Source organism: Pyrgilauda ruficollis, unplaced genomic scaffold (genome assembly GCF_017590135.1).
Source record: "Pyrgilauda ruficollis isolate IOZ18807 unplaced genomic scaffold, ASM1759013v1 scaffold14, whole genome shotgun sequence".
NCBI lineage: Eukaryota > Metazoa > Chordata > Aves > Passeriformes > Passeridae > Pyrgilauda > Pyrgilauda ruficollis.
The window spans coordinates 7,675,943-7,692,845 of record NW_024512543.1 but is presented as its reverse complement, the minus strand read 5'-3'; the positions used below and the strand labels follow the sequence as shown (position 1 = coordinate 7,692,845).

Below are 16,903 nucleotides of genomic sequence, written 5' to 3'. Positions count from 1 at the left end.
TTGTCTGGGGAGATTCCTGTCTGCTGCAAGTGCATTATTATGTAAGGCTTAAATGTTCATTGTTAATAGAGCTCTTCTGAGATGAAGCCTGTAACACAAAGACGGCATATTTCTATGATTTGGGGTGACCTAGTTAATTCTGTGCTGTGATTTTTAGTGTGGGAGTAAGATATATAGGGTGAATATTTTCTTGCATTTCTTTCCTCCAGCAGGAGCATGAACCAGAGCTTCTGTCTCCTGAGAAGGCAACCTGTGAGGTAGACAAAGACGCATCAAGAGGTAAGAGCTGAGTCTGGAGTATAATTCCACTTCTTGGTAGTTACATGTTTTTGTGGTATTTATTTAAAAAGGTAGCTACTGATGAAACAGAAATGTGTTTGCTGGGGGAGTTGTTAATAAAAATCTTATGCATACAGTTTCCTGTTTTCTTAGCAGCTGGAGGGGGGCACATGGAGATACAGCAGACTAAACATCCAGTGCTTGCTGCTGCTCTAAGTGTAAAGTGACCAGTGCTGCCAGTAGTTTGTTTAGCAGTAAAGTATAAAACTGCACAGAAGACTTGTATTCAAGACAGATGATTAGATACTTGGAAAGGAATGGAGATGAATGGCTTTGCTTTGTCTGGGTATTTTTTCCTCCCACTTTTTTTCTTTACTATCACTTTGTAGTTACTGGAGAATTAAATATCCAAGTAGCACTGGGAGGATGGGATCCTTGTGTTCTTCACATAGAACTGGCTGGGACAAGGGAGTGCCTGTGTTTTATTTGGAATTGTTTGATGTTGAATTTGTTTATTTCAAGTTGAAAAATTGAAGTTTTGCTGTGTTAGTGATACTGGGTTTGAGTTTCTAGCTCATGAAGAAATAGGCTAGACATCCATGTTCTCTTTCCATCTGAAGCGGCCCAAACCATGTTACAAGCCTTAAATGAGACATACACTAGAGGCATTGTGTCATCCACTAATGAACCATATCTGCCTTTTTGAGCTGATCTTTTTACTGTTTAATGTATACAACAGCACATGCTACATTTAAGGATGGGAATGGAAAAATAATACAATTAGTTGAAAATGCTAGTGCATTGGTAGTTGAAATTAAAATGGCCAGGACACAGGGATCAACATCCTTAGTTATGCAAAAAGGGGCATTGTAGCTCTGATGACAACAAAAGGTCACGCTTCTGTTTACACATCTTCTGCAAAAGACAGTTCTGCTAGTGGCATGTCCCCTCATGCCATTGTAGGACACTAGTGCTTTTCTGACTGAAAGAGAAAAGTGCCACCTTGAATAACCAGTGATGCTTTCTACCATGTTGCTGTGTTTGGAGAATTTTCACCCATGTATTGAAACAACCCGGCTTTGTTTAGCTTGTGATGCAATGGGATACAACGTGACGTGGTATGGCTGCAGGGATTGAACTGTGAGAAATCATTACATTAGTTTTGCAGTGAGTTTTTGCTTGTTTGTGAAGCTCTGCAAGGGAAATGATGCTTTGAACAGTTCTTTTACTTGCTGTTGGCCAGCAGCGGAGCTGAGCTAAGGGTGGAGGTGTGGGCAGAATGAAATTGTTTGACTTCCAGGTGCTTAAAATGCCATAGTATTGCAGAAACCTATTTCAATTCTTTCTCAGAGAAAAGCTGGTGTTCTTCCCGTAGTGAGGGGGACTCTTTCTCCACCTCCTATGTTCATCACACCACTCAAGGTGAACCAACCAAACTTATCGAGATTATCTCTGACTGCAACTTGGAGGAAGATCACAATAAGATCTTGACCATCTTATCACAGCATATCAGCAGTAACGCGCCACAGTGCCTCAAAGTGGGTAGCTTCATTATTGAATTGGCATCGGAATACAAGGCCCAGGATGAGAACCATCCTTCTGTCTGCTCCTCCAGAGTGAAAATTTCAGTGCCGTCCTACCAGGACAAGGACGAGAAGCCCAAGATCCCTGTCTTGGAGACTCCTGATAGCACAGTGGCATCATGCAATAACTCAGAAAATGTAAAGGTCATGCGAGCAGACCCAGTGGAGAAAGCGCGGGAGAAGCTGCATGGGGGCAAAGGCTTGCCTTTCTATGCAGGGGTTTCTCCTGCAGGAAAGCTGGTTGTCTACAAATGCAATGCTAATACGAGCCCCTCGGGCTTGATTCAGGTGGGTCTCTCTGCCTTTACTGGGGAGATTAGACACAGTTTCATCCAGTACTGTCCCAGAACTCCTTGAAGGGGAGAACACTCTTTAATATGTCTTTTGCCTGTCCAGACAAGAGTTCTTGGTATCTGGTGGCATTCCTCTTCATAAGCTTATCCCTTTCAAGATTTACTCAATAACAGGAAATCTGATTGGAATCCTGAAATCTGACAATTTAACTTGTCTTTTTTGGCAGTTTGGGTCTTGTTGACCCAAGTGCAGAATCTCTTCCAAGATCTTTTTAATTCTTTGTGAAACCCCCTGAAGGTGCATTTGACACATAATGCTTCTAAATGAATGATTGTGAGTCCACAGAAAGACTATTTTCTGGGGAAGTATACACTGGGACAAAACTTTAAAATGAAAATGTAAACATTAAATTGCTTTTTGCTGCAGCTTACTGTTAATCTTCACTAACAGACTGAATCCTCTTTGTAGAATATATATTTTTCATAAAGAGACTTCATAATCCTAAATTCACAGGGTCTTTTCCCTGCAGTTTTATGTTGCTGACATAATGTTAAGAATTAGTGGTAGGAACTGCAGGATTAGGATGAAGATCTTTTTCTGCCATCATAGCTATTTGTAGTTATAGTAAAACCACTTTGAGGAAAATCATGTGAATTAGAAATGAGAGTGAAATGTGTTTTCATGACACTTTGCAGATATGACACCCTCAGAAAGAGAAGCTAGTGGGGAGAGAAAGATGAGGAGATTTCTTACCTTCAATAAAAGTTGATCAATAAAAACTACTATTTAGTAGTGTCTTAAATACATTTGGCTTTTAGAAGGTATTATCAAACAATATAAAAGCAAAATGCAGCACTACAAAAGTTCACATTGTCCACTAGGCATAAAGCCTGACATTCAGCAAGATGTTCTGCTTTTTTCCTGTGCAGTCCATTACGACTACAGCTTGGAATTTGAAGTTGGGGAACTCATCATACCTTAATTACAGTATCAGACAGCAGTGTGGATAAGGAAAAAGTTGATGCGGCTTTTACAAGCTCTTTAAAGTTTTGTCTCAATGTATATGTGATCAGTATTCTTCCTTTTGTGATACAAGGTCTTAATTAGGTTTGAGAATTTTATCCAAAATTGTCCTTCAATTAGGGAACCTTTTTTTATTCAGGACTACAGCTTAAGCATGGGAGAAGAAAAAAACAGGTGCTAGCTTCACTCTTACCTAATTTCAGCGATTTCCTTGGACTCTCTGTTTTATGCGAGAGTCTGAGCAGCATTTAGAAGCTGTATTACAAAGATAAAACAGGAGATGTTTGAAGTTCTCCTGAGCAATGAGGAAATTAGGAATTCCCATTCAGAACTGCAATGGTTTTTTGAAAAGGACATTTAGAAGTCCCACAGAATGAAACACTTCTCCAGAAGTGGTGAATTAGCGTTCTTTTCACAAAGTTTCCCTTTTCCCCTTTTTTCAGGTTAATGATAAAAGGTATCCTCAGGCCAAACTGCTTTTGGGACAGATGGGGGCATTACATCCTGCCAATCGGCTAGCAGCTTATATCACAGGCAGGCTGCAGCCCACAGTACTTGATATCGCAGCCCTCAGTAATGTGATCTCCAAGGTAGCACCCAGTGCTAAAACTCCTGCTTCTGGGACACCATCAGTCCAGGGGCCCACAACATCAGCTCCTAAAACTACATCTTCCACCAGCAGTACTTCAACCCCCACTGTGACGACTCTGAAAACCCATGTCCCAGCACAGAGACAGATAGGTAGGTTGGAACTTATTACTGTGTTTTAAATTGCGTGAAGCTGAAGTACAGAGTGAGTGTACAGCATTAATGTTGATTTCTGTGCAACAGTGCATGCTGCCTTTGGCTGCATTGCCTACCTAAGATGCCTCTGCAATAAATAACCTCCTCAAAGCAGAAAGTTTTATTTTGACTTCAGAGTGAGATTACAGATGTTGACTATTAGTTGTTTTATTAATGCTACTAGAACATATTTTCAGGAGACAAGAGTGGATGGAGACTCTCCAGATATAAACTGGAATTTTTGTTTGGCGTTTCGTTACTGTAATTTTTAATTGCTTTTCATCAAACACAGATTAACTTCAAATGAGTGAAGTACCACTAATAACGTGGTTCTTCACTGATTAGATTTTCTGGTGATGATGCCCTCATAATTCTTGTGACCGCCAAAGATGTGTGAAACAGCAGTGAAAGACAAGATGGTCCAAATCTGGATTAGTGGAACAACAGGTGTGCAGCCAATAACCACGCCAGTCTCTAATCTCATTGGATTTCACAAGCTAAACAGGGTTGGATTTAGACAGCACTTTGAGTTTAAAGAAAAACCCAACAAAACTGGAAGATTCATGAGTCACTTGTGTATCTGAGTTGGTACTGGAATGGTTACCCCAGTGTGGCAAGAGAGGAAGTTGCCCTTAAATATTACATTTTGCATAGTTTAAAAAGAGAAGTCTAGTACCCATCCACATAATCCCACACATTATTTAAAGATCTGAAGCTTTGCAAGGGAAAAGGATGTTACCTGTGTCCTGGAAAAACTTTAATTTCTGATTGATTATCTATTATTCTTTCTGCCTAAATTTTCTTTGCTGTGTAAATGGGTGTGTTATTTTTCTTGTCCTGTAATAAAACTTGTTGTTTTGTGTGTTTATGTAGTGTGGAAGAGCTGGCTGTGTTTCATTGATGGGTGAAGTCATTGCAACATTTGTGATTTAAGTAAAAAGTACCAGTTCTGGCATAGTCTGGGTTAAGAATGCTGTATGCATAAATAACTGCAGTGTTTAAGTTGGTCTTGGTCCACGATCTGTGTGCTGTAGGCATCTGGGGTGATGTAAATGCAGTATTCTGGTCCCTTGGAGAGTAAGGGATGAGGTAAAGGATCTTCCTAACAGTGACTGATTTCCGTTGGTTAAATTTGTTCCATCTAGTCTGCAGGTGTATGAATGTCAGTGCGGAAACTCTGTATCTTTCCCATCCCTTTCCCCTGTGCCTGTGTAAAATGAATACAGTAGAAGGGGGATGAAATTCAAGAACCAGTAAAAACCGTAAGATGGCACAAGCTGTTACACAAAGAATTTGATGTTTAGAAAATAGTTGGAGCCCATTTTTTTACTTAGATGTTTGTTTTCCTGCACTGTTAGTTAGGATTGTCCATAGTTTCACCGTGAAGAACAACCCTTCAAAAGCTGATTCTTTTGTGTGTCTGGGAAGAAATGCAGTAAAAAGCTACAGTAGTGGAATAAGGCATATCCAGGACTGCCATAAAGGTTTTGATTTAATTACGAGGTACATTGAAAAAGGAGGCTCAAAGTCACACTGAAATTACAGTTGTAGCACCTCATGAAAGGCAAAGAGGAACTCTACTGAAATTTTGACCTGCAAGTTTTTATTTGCAGCTGCCCGACCCTCACCTGGTGGTGTGTTTGCCCAGTTTGTGATAAACAAAGCAGGAGCTCTACAGCAGAAGATTCCCGGAGCGAGCACACGCCAGGCTGCCTCAGGGCGACAGTTTCTCAGTATCAAGCCTACACCAATCACGGTTATTGCTCCCGTGGTTCCTTCAGTGCCATCTCCAGCTCCGTGCACAGTCACTTCTGCAGTCACTGCAGCCACCACCACTTCTCCAGTTACTGTGGAAAGTACCAGTGTAGCAGCATCTACTGTGACCACTTCTTGCCAGACAAAAGCCAGTGAACCTCCCTGCTCTCCTCCTGCGATTGCAGTTACAGCTGCTCCTGCTACACCTGGAATCAGCACCTGTACTGCTCCATCCACCACTCCTCCTGCTACTGTGAACACAGCAAAAGCAACAGGGATTGTCGCAGCAGTAGCAGCTACGCCATTCCCAAAACCTGTAGTAACACCACCAGCTGTTACTTGTGCTGTTGTCACAACATGCACTTCCACAGTTGTACTGACAACAGCTGCAGCAGCTACGCCTGTGGTGACCACACTGACTTCCTCTGCTGTCTCTGTTCCAGTGATACTATCAGGAGTTAATTCAAGTCCTCAAAAAAGAGGTAATGCTTAGGTGTTTTGGGTTATTACTGAAAACACTTGTTTTTTTTTAATTCTGCTTCTTTTCACAGCTCTAATACACTCTTCATCTGGTTTCAGTTTAAATATGGATTCTCTTGCCTTGCCCCACTTTCCAAAACAGGATAAAAAATCCTATTCATCACCCTAATGTCATCTCTTAAGTTGCTTTTTGTATTCCAGCCTGAACTGGTAGAGATAGGAAAAAAGGTAACTATCTGGTCAGTTACTGCTGTGAAGTGAGCTGGAAGCCTCACATCATCCCTTGACCTATAGAAATATATAGCACAGATATGACTGCTAGAATTTTATGGTTGGCACAGAGTTCAGGAATTAGATAGGGAATTACTGTCCTGTGTCATGGTTGAAAAATGTCAGTGGAGCTACACAGAAAAAACCCAAAACTGTTCCATTCTGACCTGGTTGGTTCCATGCATTCTGTGGATAAAAAGAGGAAAACTTGCTTTGAAATAAATTTAAAAGAGATGGAGTTGTTTCCAAAATATTTGCACTTGCATTTATTAAGAATAATGACTGATTTGTAGGCAGTCTCTTAAAGTGATTTTTTTTCTACCTTGTTCAAATATTTCAGAAGATGCTGTTCCACAAGCTGCAAGTAAGACTCCCCCAAAGATAGCTCCTGGAACAGACAAACGTGTTGGACCTCGATTGCTGCTGATTCCGGTGCACCAGACAGCCTCTGCTCTGCGACCGCTGAACACGCAGGTGGCACAGAGGCAGAAGATGGTCCTTCAGCCCCTGAGGAGCCCTGGGGCTGTGAACCTGTTCAGACATCCCAATGGGCAGATCATTCAGCTTGTTCCCCTGCAGCAGGTTCGGACTGCGGGTGCTCAGCCCAGCGTGCAGCCAGTGATGCTCCGCAATCCAGGTACCAAGTCCAGTGCTTCTCTCGTGACCGACCGGTGTGTTACACAGAAATGAACAATGAGATAAAGGTCTCTGTGATGCTCTCACCTGCTGAAAGTAATTGAGCAGGGTCTAATTTGGTTCTGTGTGAGTAGTTGAAGAACATAGTGTAATTATTCAGGTACAATGCAACTTAAATACCATGTGTATAATACTCAGAAAGTGCAGTTAATAGCTAAGTCAACAGATTATGGGAGCAAGTAAAAGAGCCTATGTGTATGTGTGGCAGTGGAGCCATGTCCATTGTACTGTCACAACTTGCAAGACTTGACCTGGTGATTCAAAAACACTTCTTGCTGGAGATTCTCTTAAAGAGAGTGATCTGTTAACCATGTTTCATTGGATGTGCTGCTCTGTTTTTGCTAGGTTTCCAGGTTGGTTCGTGTGTTTACAGAAGGTATTCAGATGAAATGTTATGCTACAGTATGAAATTGCCAGTTTTTTTCCTCCTTAAGAGTGTGAGAAGAAAAATAAGTGCGATTTTCAGCTATTTCTCTAATACACAGTTGAAGACAGGATTGGAAGAGTTAGAAATTGCAGGTTGGGTATGCTGTTGTACGTATTTGTAAATTCTAACCCAAATGTACTTTAAATGCAGGTTTGCTCTGTAGTAGGACCTTTTCTTCTGTTCTCCATGTTTCAAAACACACCTCAAAGAGAGGGAGACAGAGTGGGGTGGAAGGGAGAGCAGAAGCAAGCATAGTAGATAAAACTGTGAGGAGAAGAGCAAACAATGCTGAGCTTTAGTTGAGGTTTGAGCATGAGGGGTAGTAAAGAATCAGTCAACAAGTTTATTTAATTTCTTTCTGTTTTGAGGCTCTTGCTGAACAAGAGAAACTAGTTACCAGTTGGTAATATTTTTCCTCCTTGTTTATGGAGTGTTCAAATGCTGCAGAAGAGTTCATAAAGGTAAAAAAAGATGGTGGTATAACTGTGTAATTTTGACGTATTTTTTTTTCTCCTTGGAAGTCTTTTTCCGAGAGAAAAACAAAAATATTTTAAAATTAAATACTATTTTTTACTTTCCTTTTTTCTTTGAAAAACCCCAATGTCCTCATTTTCTAATAAATGTAAAATGGGAAAGAAAAATGCAAGACTTTCAATGCTATGTATTTTTTGATCAAAAAGCTTGATGCTAGAACTTAACATTAAGTCTTTTAGTTTTAGAGTGGCCAATTCATGTGTTTTATTGTGGTGTTACTTAAAAAAAATCAAGTTTATATGTCTTTATGCAGGACCCATTTTTCCACTGAGAACTTGTGGTCAAACACCTGATTCCATTATGGTCCTTGAGAGTGGAGTCTGCTTCTAGTACAGCATCAAATACTAAAACTGGAAAGCTGCTTTGAGAAAGTCTCAGTTGATGTTTTGTTTTCCTCACAGGTTCTATTGTAGGAATTCGGTTGCCTGCACCTTCCAAGCCTCCTGAATCACCTGTTTCTCCCACTTCCTCTGTGTCTTCCACTTCTCCTGCTGCAAATTCAGCTGTACAAACTGCAGTACCCAAGTTATCCCCCCCATCCAACCCAGCCACTCAAGCATCTTCTCTTCTTCCTTCAGTAACAAGTTTTGTATCACAGGCAGGGACTCTGACTCTGAGGATCTCTTCCTCTGCTGTCAGCAATGTCACAAACCAAACAACCTCGGAGTCTAAAATAACCTGCAGCTCGGGTGGTCTGTCAGCCACCACTGCTAATCTCATACCTTTACAGTCTGGAAGTTTTGCTTTACTTCAGCTCCCAGGACAAAAGACTGTGCCAAACTCTATTCTTCACCATTTTGCGTCTCTTCAGATGAAGAAGGATTACAGGAAAATATGCAAGAAAGAGGACTCAGGTGCTGCTCAGCAGAAGGAGAATGGGAAGGCAGGTGACACGGAAGTTACAGAGTCTGATGTCACAGTGCCACATGGGAAACAAGAAGAAAATGAGTTGTCAATTAACCAGTCAAATGCTGTTGAAGGGTCAGCATCTGGCACGGTCACACCTAGCCGTGATAGGAATTCCACTACATTAGAGATAGCGGAGAAGAACTCAAAGGTGCTAGAGAGTTCTTGTGATGACAGCTTTTCTTCTCAGCATGATGTTTCTGCAGATGTCATATCGTCTGACCATTCGTACATCAGTGAGAAGCCAAATGATGAGGAAGAAAAAGGAGCTTCTGAAGAGAAAGAGGATTCTGTCAGTTCTGAAACTGTTGTGGAGGCAGTTTCAGCTAGCTCTGTTTGTGGGTCATCAGATGAGTCTTCAGTTGCTCCTCTGGATGGTGGACATTCACAGAGCCTTGAGAATCAGGAGGCTGCACAGAACCATGGGAAGGAACAAACACATGCTGAATGGGAGGAGAAAGCAGTAAAAGAGGAAGAAGAAGATGCACGGATAGAGATGGACAAGGACAACAGAACAAGTTCTGGGCAGTTACACAGTCAACAAGAGCAAGATATAGAGGTGAAGATCAAGGAGGAAGAAAGTGAGACTGAACTGTTTGAGAACAAACAAGAATTCCAGGGTGATGCTGCACAGCCAGATATGGAAAGCGGGGAGTACAAGGGCTCTATAGAAGTGGAAAACATAGGAGAGAAAACAAGAAGTAGGTCTGAAATTGGTTCTGCAAAAGAACAGGATAATGCTTCAGGAGAAGAGCATGGAGTTGATCTGGAGGAAAGCAAAGGAAACATAGCTAGGCAGGAAGGCAGCAAACAACAAGGTGCTTGTGATTCTCTAGAAGAAATGAAAACAGGCCATGATATTCTAACACATGTTAACAGTTCTTGGAGCAAAATATCTAGCATTGTACCCCCTTTAGAAAATAGGAGTGAAGTAGATAACAAAGCTGATACATCAGAGAAAAGTGACTTCCTGACAGCACCAGAACAGAGGGCACACAAAAAGGATTACATGCCCACTATTGATATAACTGCTGATGATATGGAAGAGGATGAAGAGGAAGATGAGGAGGAGGAAGAAGAGGATGAAAAAACTGATGATTCTGCTGATGAGATGCTGGATGGTGGTTCTGACTTCCCAAGTGAAGAGGAAATAGATGTTGAAAAAGTGGTAAGCATTTAACTATTTATGAAAGGATATTTTTTCTTTTTATTTTTTTCTTTAATTGACCAACTAACATGTCATAACCCATGGATTTGAAAGACAGAGTGTGATGTTTGTGTTTTGGACTTCACTTTCTTTAGGAAGTGTAAATGGGCTTCCAAGTGGAAATATCTTCTGTTTCTTAGTTGCATGCTTTTTTTTAGGTAGCAGTGTAATGGCCTTGTAGAAATTGCCTGTTTTTCAGGTAACAGGAGTTATATTGAACAATTTGTAATAGAACTGTTGCAGGTTGTCTTCCTCCAGTATTTACTCAAATAATTTGCTTACTTGTAATGGGGCTTCTTGATCCAAAAATGTAGTGGCCAGTCTAGTATTTCTGTTATTTTAAGATGTTTTCTTCTATTTAGTTTTTGTAGCCTTAGTTAACATTTATTTCTGGAAGGAGTATTTGAATCCATTCTTGAATTCCTTTTTTAAGTTAATAATACATTTAAATAGTATGTGAGAGCTGTAATTCCTTATTTGATAGAAAACAAATTGCTCCAAAAGTCACAGAAAAGGGTAAAACATTGTGGTTAGTGTAGTTAAGATACATTTAGATTTTAATGCTCATAAAATTCCCATCAAATATAACCCAAAAATTGAAATAAAATAATCCAGTGTGTAATTCCTTTACTTCTTACATATCACTACATGACTTAAGAAACAGTGCATTGTTACTTAAAATTATGAAGGTGTTGTTTTATGAGTCAGTTTAATGGACATATGAATTAAGATAGCCTTTTCTTGGAATGAGATACAAGTGAAGAGAGGTTAAACTGGAGAAGAGTTGAAAAACAGACAAATAAAAAATAGGAGAGATAATGGTTGTATCTTCAGGATAGAATTCTTCTAGTCCTTTTGTGTTAATGTAATCCTCTTGCAGTTGAAAATCAGACTAGAGTATTTTGGTACAAACAGGTCTAGAGGATTCCTAGAACACCTGGGCAATAACTTCTTGGTACAGGTACTACAGGAGCCAGCGAGGAAAGGTGCCCTCCTTGAACTGCTGCTTGGTAACAGAGAGGCTTGTGAATGAAACGGCAGTTGGCTGCTGTCTTGACCACAGCAGCCATGAAACAATCGAGTTCAAATCTCTGGTGACAGGAGAAAAAGTGCCAGCAAGACTTCAGCCCTGGATATGAGGAGAGCAGACATTGGGCTGCTTGAGAAATGAGTTAGGAAGGTCCCTGAGGTTTCCCATCTAGCTGACTGGTGACAGTTGATTCAATCTTTTTGGATTTCAGTAAAGCTTTTGATACTTTATCCCACAAGATCCTTCTGGACAAAATGTCCAGCACTCATCAGGATAAACACATCAAGTGACGAGTGAGCAGCTGGATCATGGGTCAGGCATGAAGGGTGATAGTGAATGGGGCGGCATCAGACTGGTGACTGGTCGCTAGTGGGGTTCTGCAGGGGTCCATCCTCAGGTCTGTGCTCTTCAGCATCTTCATAAATCACTTGGAGGCAGGACTGGAAGGGATGCTATGTAAGTTTGCCAGAGATGCAAAACGGAAGGAGCTGTTGACTCTCAAAGGTGGAGAGGCCCTGCAGAGAGGCCAACAATGTGAAGTTTAACAAGGGCAGGTGCCAGATTCTGCACCTGAGATGGGGCAACCCTGGGTGTATAAACAGCCTGGGGAGTGAAAGGCTGGAGAGCAGTGGCGTGGAAAAGGACCCAGGGGTCCTGGCGTGTGGCAAGTTGGATGTGAGCCAGCAGTGCCCTGGCAGCCAGGGAGGCCAAGTGTGTCCTGGGGGGCGTCAGGGACAGCATGGCCAGCGGGCATGGGAGGGGATTGTCCTGCTCATCCCAGAGCTGATCTTGGGAATTAACTCACAACCCCACTAGATATCAGAAACCTTGAGCTTAGAGATATTAAGTCTATAATAACTCCTAACCTTCATGGCTCATACCAATAAATCTTCATATTCATCAGGTTATAAATTAACCCTTTCTCCATTTCACCTTTGAGATACCTGCTTAACTTCTTACTCTCTCTCACATACTATCTCCTCTTTCATGTATACCATCTTTCATTTTAAAACCAATTTATGTACAGATACTATTTCTCTCAATACTTGCTCAAATTGATATTTAGCTTTCCACTTACTGGTTCTGTTTTAGAACAGAAACAGGTTTTAATGTGCCCAAAAATTTATCTAATCTTTCTATCTGTACCAGCTGGTGAGAGCAAGGTACTAATACACCCTGGGGAACAAGATGCTGGAAAGCAGTGCCACAGGAAAGGTACATGGGCATCCTGGTCTGTGGCAAGTTGGATGTGAGCCAGCAGTGCCCTGGCAGCCAGGGAGGCCAAGTGTGTCCTGGGGGGCGTCAGGGACAGCATGGCCAGCGGGCATGGGAGGGGATTGTCCTGCTCTGCTTGGCACTGGGGTGGCCTCACCTTGAGCCGTGTGTGGGTCTTAGAGTGCCACAATATATAAAGGACATTAAGCTGTTGGAAAGCATCCAAAGGAGGGCTGTGAGGGTGGCAAAGGGCCTCACAGGAGGGAGGAGGAGCTCTATGAGTGTATGAGATCATTTGGTCTGTTCAGCCTGGAGCAGACTGAGGGGAGACCTCATCACAGTCTGCAATGTCCTCGTGAGGGGAAAAGGAGTGGCAGGCACTGATCTCTCCTGTGGTAACCAGTGACAGAACCCACGGGAATGGAATGAAGTTGGGTTGGGGGAGGTTTAGGTTGCATATTAGGAAAGGGTTCTTCAGCCAGAGGGTGGTTGGGCACTGGAACAGGCTCCCCAGGGGAGGGGTCACAGCACCAGCCTGACAGAGTTCAAGAAAAGTTTGGACAATGTTCTCAGGCACATGGTGAGATTGCTGTGCAGGGCCAAGAGATGGACTTCAGTGATCCTTTTGGGTGTCTTCTAACTCAGGATACTCTATTATTCCATGATAGCCAAGTGAACAGCTCTGGCTTTCAGAGAATCTCTTCAACTTGCAGAAAAATTGACTAATCAGTTCATATTCCAGCTCGCTTTTCTCAAACAAGATGATAGCATCTCAGCTGCATGAAGGTGAAAAAACTGAATACAGATGTTATTTTTGGAAGTTCTTTTAAGTGGAAATCTGAATTGTTGCTGCCTTGTCTTCAGTTGGGTGGTGGCAGTTTCATACGTCCTATATCCTTTAATAACTTGAGCAGAGTTATCATCAAGTTTTGAGAACCACTTAATTCATTCCTGATGCCAGATAAACTTCCCTGACATGGTAGTCTTAGGAATTTGTTGGTAAACCAACAATAGTGTCTAGGTCACAGAGTAGTCTTTTATCAAGGTTGATGTTTGAAAACTGTTTTCTTTCATCCTGCAAAAGGACGATGAAGCAAGTGAGTAATATTGGAGATTATAAGAAATGTTTGTTTTGGAAGAAACATATTGCACAGGTTTTGACTGATATGGTTTGGAAAGCCATCTAAGGGTATGTCTTCACTGCAAGCTCACCTGAATACAATAAGCTAGCTTGGTTCTAGAGCAGTAAAGCTGAGGAATGACATCTCATGGGACTGTAAAAACCTGTCTGGAATTTAGATTTGTTAATTGCTGTTGCTGGCAAGTTGAGTGAGCACATCAGTGCCTAATGGAGAAATCAGTTTTGGATTTCAACTTGTTATTTTTCACTGGGAGGTACTCTTCTCTCATCATAGTGCTTACAAGACAGGCTGCACTGGTATTGTTTGTCAGACTGGACAAAGTCAGATCACGTAAACAGACTAGTAGAGGATGTTTATCTGCTTCATTAAACTAGTGGAAGCAGAAGCAAAGAGTGTATGCATGTCCACTAACAGTTTTGTTTAGTGGAAATAGTTAAGAAAACTCTTCTGTTAGTTCGGAATGTGGTTTTGGTTGCTCAGCAAATGGCCATTTAAACCTTAGAGAACTCCAGTGAGAGTCAGGAAGATTGCTGCCTACCTGTAGTAGTGTTTATTTTTTAGCACTTTTTCCCACACTGGTTAATTGTTCTTAGTTTTGCATATCAATGCCCTTCAGATTACCTTCTTACCTTGTGCTGACTCTGTGTCCCTGATGTAGAGACTATTCTAGTCTCTGGAAAACAGAAAGAAGGTTGTTGAGGTGGTATCTTTGCCCTTTTGAATTTCCTACCCTGAGTTGCATCAAGACAAGCTTAGGATGACTAATCATTGTGGGTTTGGTGATACGAATAAAACTTTCTGGGAATATCTGTAGAAGCAGACTAATGAGTATCGGGACCTGCTGTCTGAACAAATTCAAGTGGGATGGTTTGGGAGGTGATGTTAAACTCTCTATCTCCAAGGCGTGATGACTGCACACAGAGTTCCTCCTGCGAAGGACTGCTTGGCCTGGGCTATGTCACAGGCTGTGGCTCCTAATTGTTCACAAGTCCTTGTTGGCATACGCCAAGACCATGCCGGGGGTTGTTCTGGGATTGTAATGCTACAGATAAGAGTCCCATGGTTCAGCTTGCTAGTCTAAAAACAGCTTCTGTGTCTGGCAAGATACTGCATTGTAAGTGCTGTTTAAAAGGGTTTGTCAGTAATTCTTTTTCTGAGCCAGACATTGAAATTATAAGGACTGTTATCAATTATTATAAAACTGTGAGCTTAATACAAAGTGCAAGTGATAGATTTTGTGGGCAATAAAAATTTTAATAATCTCTTGCATGTTGTCGGCTTTTAGTTCAGAGCATGTGTGAAACCTGCAGACATTGTAGCATAGAAGGCAGCTCTAGATAGTTCAGAGCATGTGTGAAACGTGCAGACGTAGCATAGAAGGCAGCTCTAGATACTACACATTTACTTGGGTAGTGTGTAATGACATCTGCTGTCATGTAACCTTCTCCCTCAGCACTGTTGCTGAGGATCCTCTACCATCAGGCAATTTGCACTTTAGTATCAGCAGTAGAGGTTTAGGCTGCCTGGAACAGACAAAAATCAGAGGAGAGGGCTTAGAAGCAGGCATCGAAATGAAGAGAGGGAAAAATGCTGCAATTTCCATAACAACTTCAGAGCTCTGTTGTAGAGTGGTATTGCTCCTCATGGTCTTAATTCCATGAGGTATTTCACCCTTACTCAAAGGCATTTAGAATTTATGTAACTACAGGAAGTCGTTTGGAAAGACTGAAAGTAGTATGGATTGAGTGATGCTAGAAAGGCAGGGCTTCCACAAGCATCTTCAAGAATCATGCTGGGCTATGGATAAGGTTCAGCCTATGGCAGGTGGACAGTACTTCTATAGGAACAGCTGTTCTTAACGTCAGAACTGCTTACTTCTGATGATCTTTGATTGTGACATTTTCCTGTTGCTAGGAATTCAAGAATCAAAAAATTAATTACTTCTGTTTTTCATATGCCCACATTCCGAATGTGTAAACTTAAAGATGTTAAGTTCTTGGTGGACAATGGAGTTTTCTACTTCTGTGGGGTTTTTTTGTTTTTTGTTTTTTTTTTTTTTTTTTTTGTTGTTTTTTTTTTTTGCCCGTGTTTCATGAAAAAGATACCACATACTGGGTTTTGAATACCATTTTTCTAATATGATAGTGTACAGACTGTTGCAATTCTAGAGCAGCTCTAGCAATTTCCTGGGGTCCTTTTCCTCTTTATCTCTGCATTGTAACATCTTTTTTGAACTACCATGCCTGACCAGTATCCATCTCTTGCATGTAAGAGTCACAGGACCAGTACTGTATAAAGTGGAAAAGCTTAGAGAAAGTATCAGGAGACTTTCTTCAGCATCAAGATGGATTTATGAATGACCCAGAAGAGCAGGCAAGAGTGAAGTGCTCTTTGTATAAAGAAATAGATCAATGTTGCCCCTAGTGGCAACATTGTACATGCAGTATTTTCAACATAATAGCTGCTCAGTAGTTCTGTTATTTAAATAGTATCTTTCTTTGAATAGTTTTTGTTTAGTCAGGGTAGTTCAGGGAACTGGGTGAAATAGAGTAGAAAATGGAAGTGTAATTACATTTTCTTGCTTAAGGAGAAAGAGTTCTTTGTTCTTTGTTGTAATCAGACCAAAGATTATAATGTAAAAAACTTCACTAAAAACTGTAATACAAAACAATAGGTTGAATAGGTATGTTTTCTTGAGAGACGGGTATCACCTGGACTTACAGATGGCCACAAGATTGATATTTTACTCTTTTTGTTGCTGCAGAACTGCAGTTGTTCCTTGTCTCTCTCTTCACAAAATAGCAAGTTTTCTTGGTCAGGCGAGCATGGAGAAAACATACTCTTCAGAATATAATAAATACATAAAATGATTGGGCAGCATTTTGGAAAGAGCCAGTCTTACTCTTCATCATGTAAGCAGTTTACTATGTGATCCAAAGAAGCCTGACTGTATGACATCATGACTTTTGCTGTCTTAGGTATGAGAGACCATTACTAAGGTGATATCTATTTCAAATTCTGTAAAAGAAGTCAATTAGCAAGAGTCTATGGTATTAGGTTGTAAAGGCAGTTTAATCTTACTTGAAAATGGAGGCAGGAAAATTCTGCCTTGTGAAAGCTTTTGTCTCAGCCATAATAAGAGCATTAAGGACAGAGATTGGTTCTGCCCTTATCAAAATGCATTTTACAGAGTTGCTAGTGTGAGGAATTCCTGGAGGTGGCAGTTAAAGTAACCCCCTGCGTAGCACTGTTTACTGGCCAGTGTAGCTGGAGATGTGG

At 41.2% G+C, this 16,903-nt stretch overlaps 1 protein-coding gene across 9 annotated transcripts in view; it reads left to right on the top strand.

Annotated features, from left to right (window-relative positions):
- Positions 1-16,903, top strand: part of MGA (MAX dimerization protein MGA) — a 59,927-nt gene that overhangs the window by 29,917 nt on the left and 13,107 nt on the right. For 5 of the 9 annotated variants that reach the window (XM_041459735.1, XM_041459728.1, XM_041459729.1 and 2 more), the window contains 6 exons: positions 210-279; positions 1,630-2,150; positions 3,623-3,920; positions 5,576-6,199; positions 6,808-7,104; positions 8,526-10,198. In XM_041459735.1, the coding sequence (XP_041315669.1) occupies positions 210-279; positions 1,630-2,150; positions 3,623-3,920; positions 5,576-6,199; positions 6,808-7,104; positions 8,526-10,198 (3,483 nt within the window). The remainder of the gene's footprint in view (positions 1-209; positions 280-1,629; positions 2,151-3,622; positions 3,921-5,575; positions 6,200-6,807; positions 7,105-8,525; positions 10,199-16,903) is intronic. The other 4 variants (XM_041459734.1, XM_041459733.1, XM_041459737.1 and 1 more) reach the window with 4 other exon arrangements.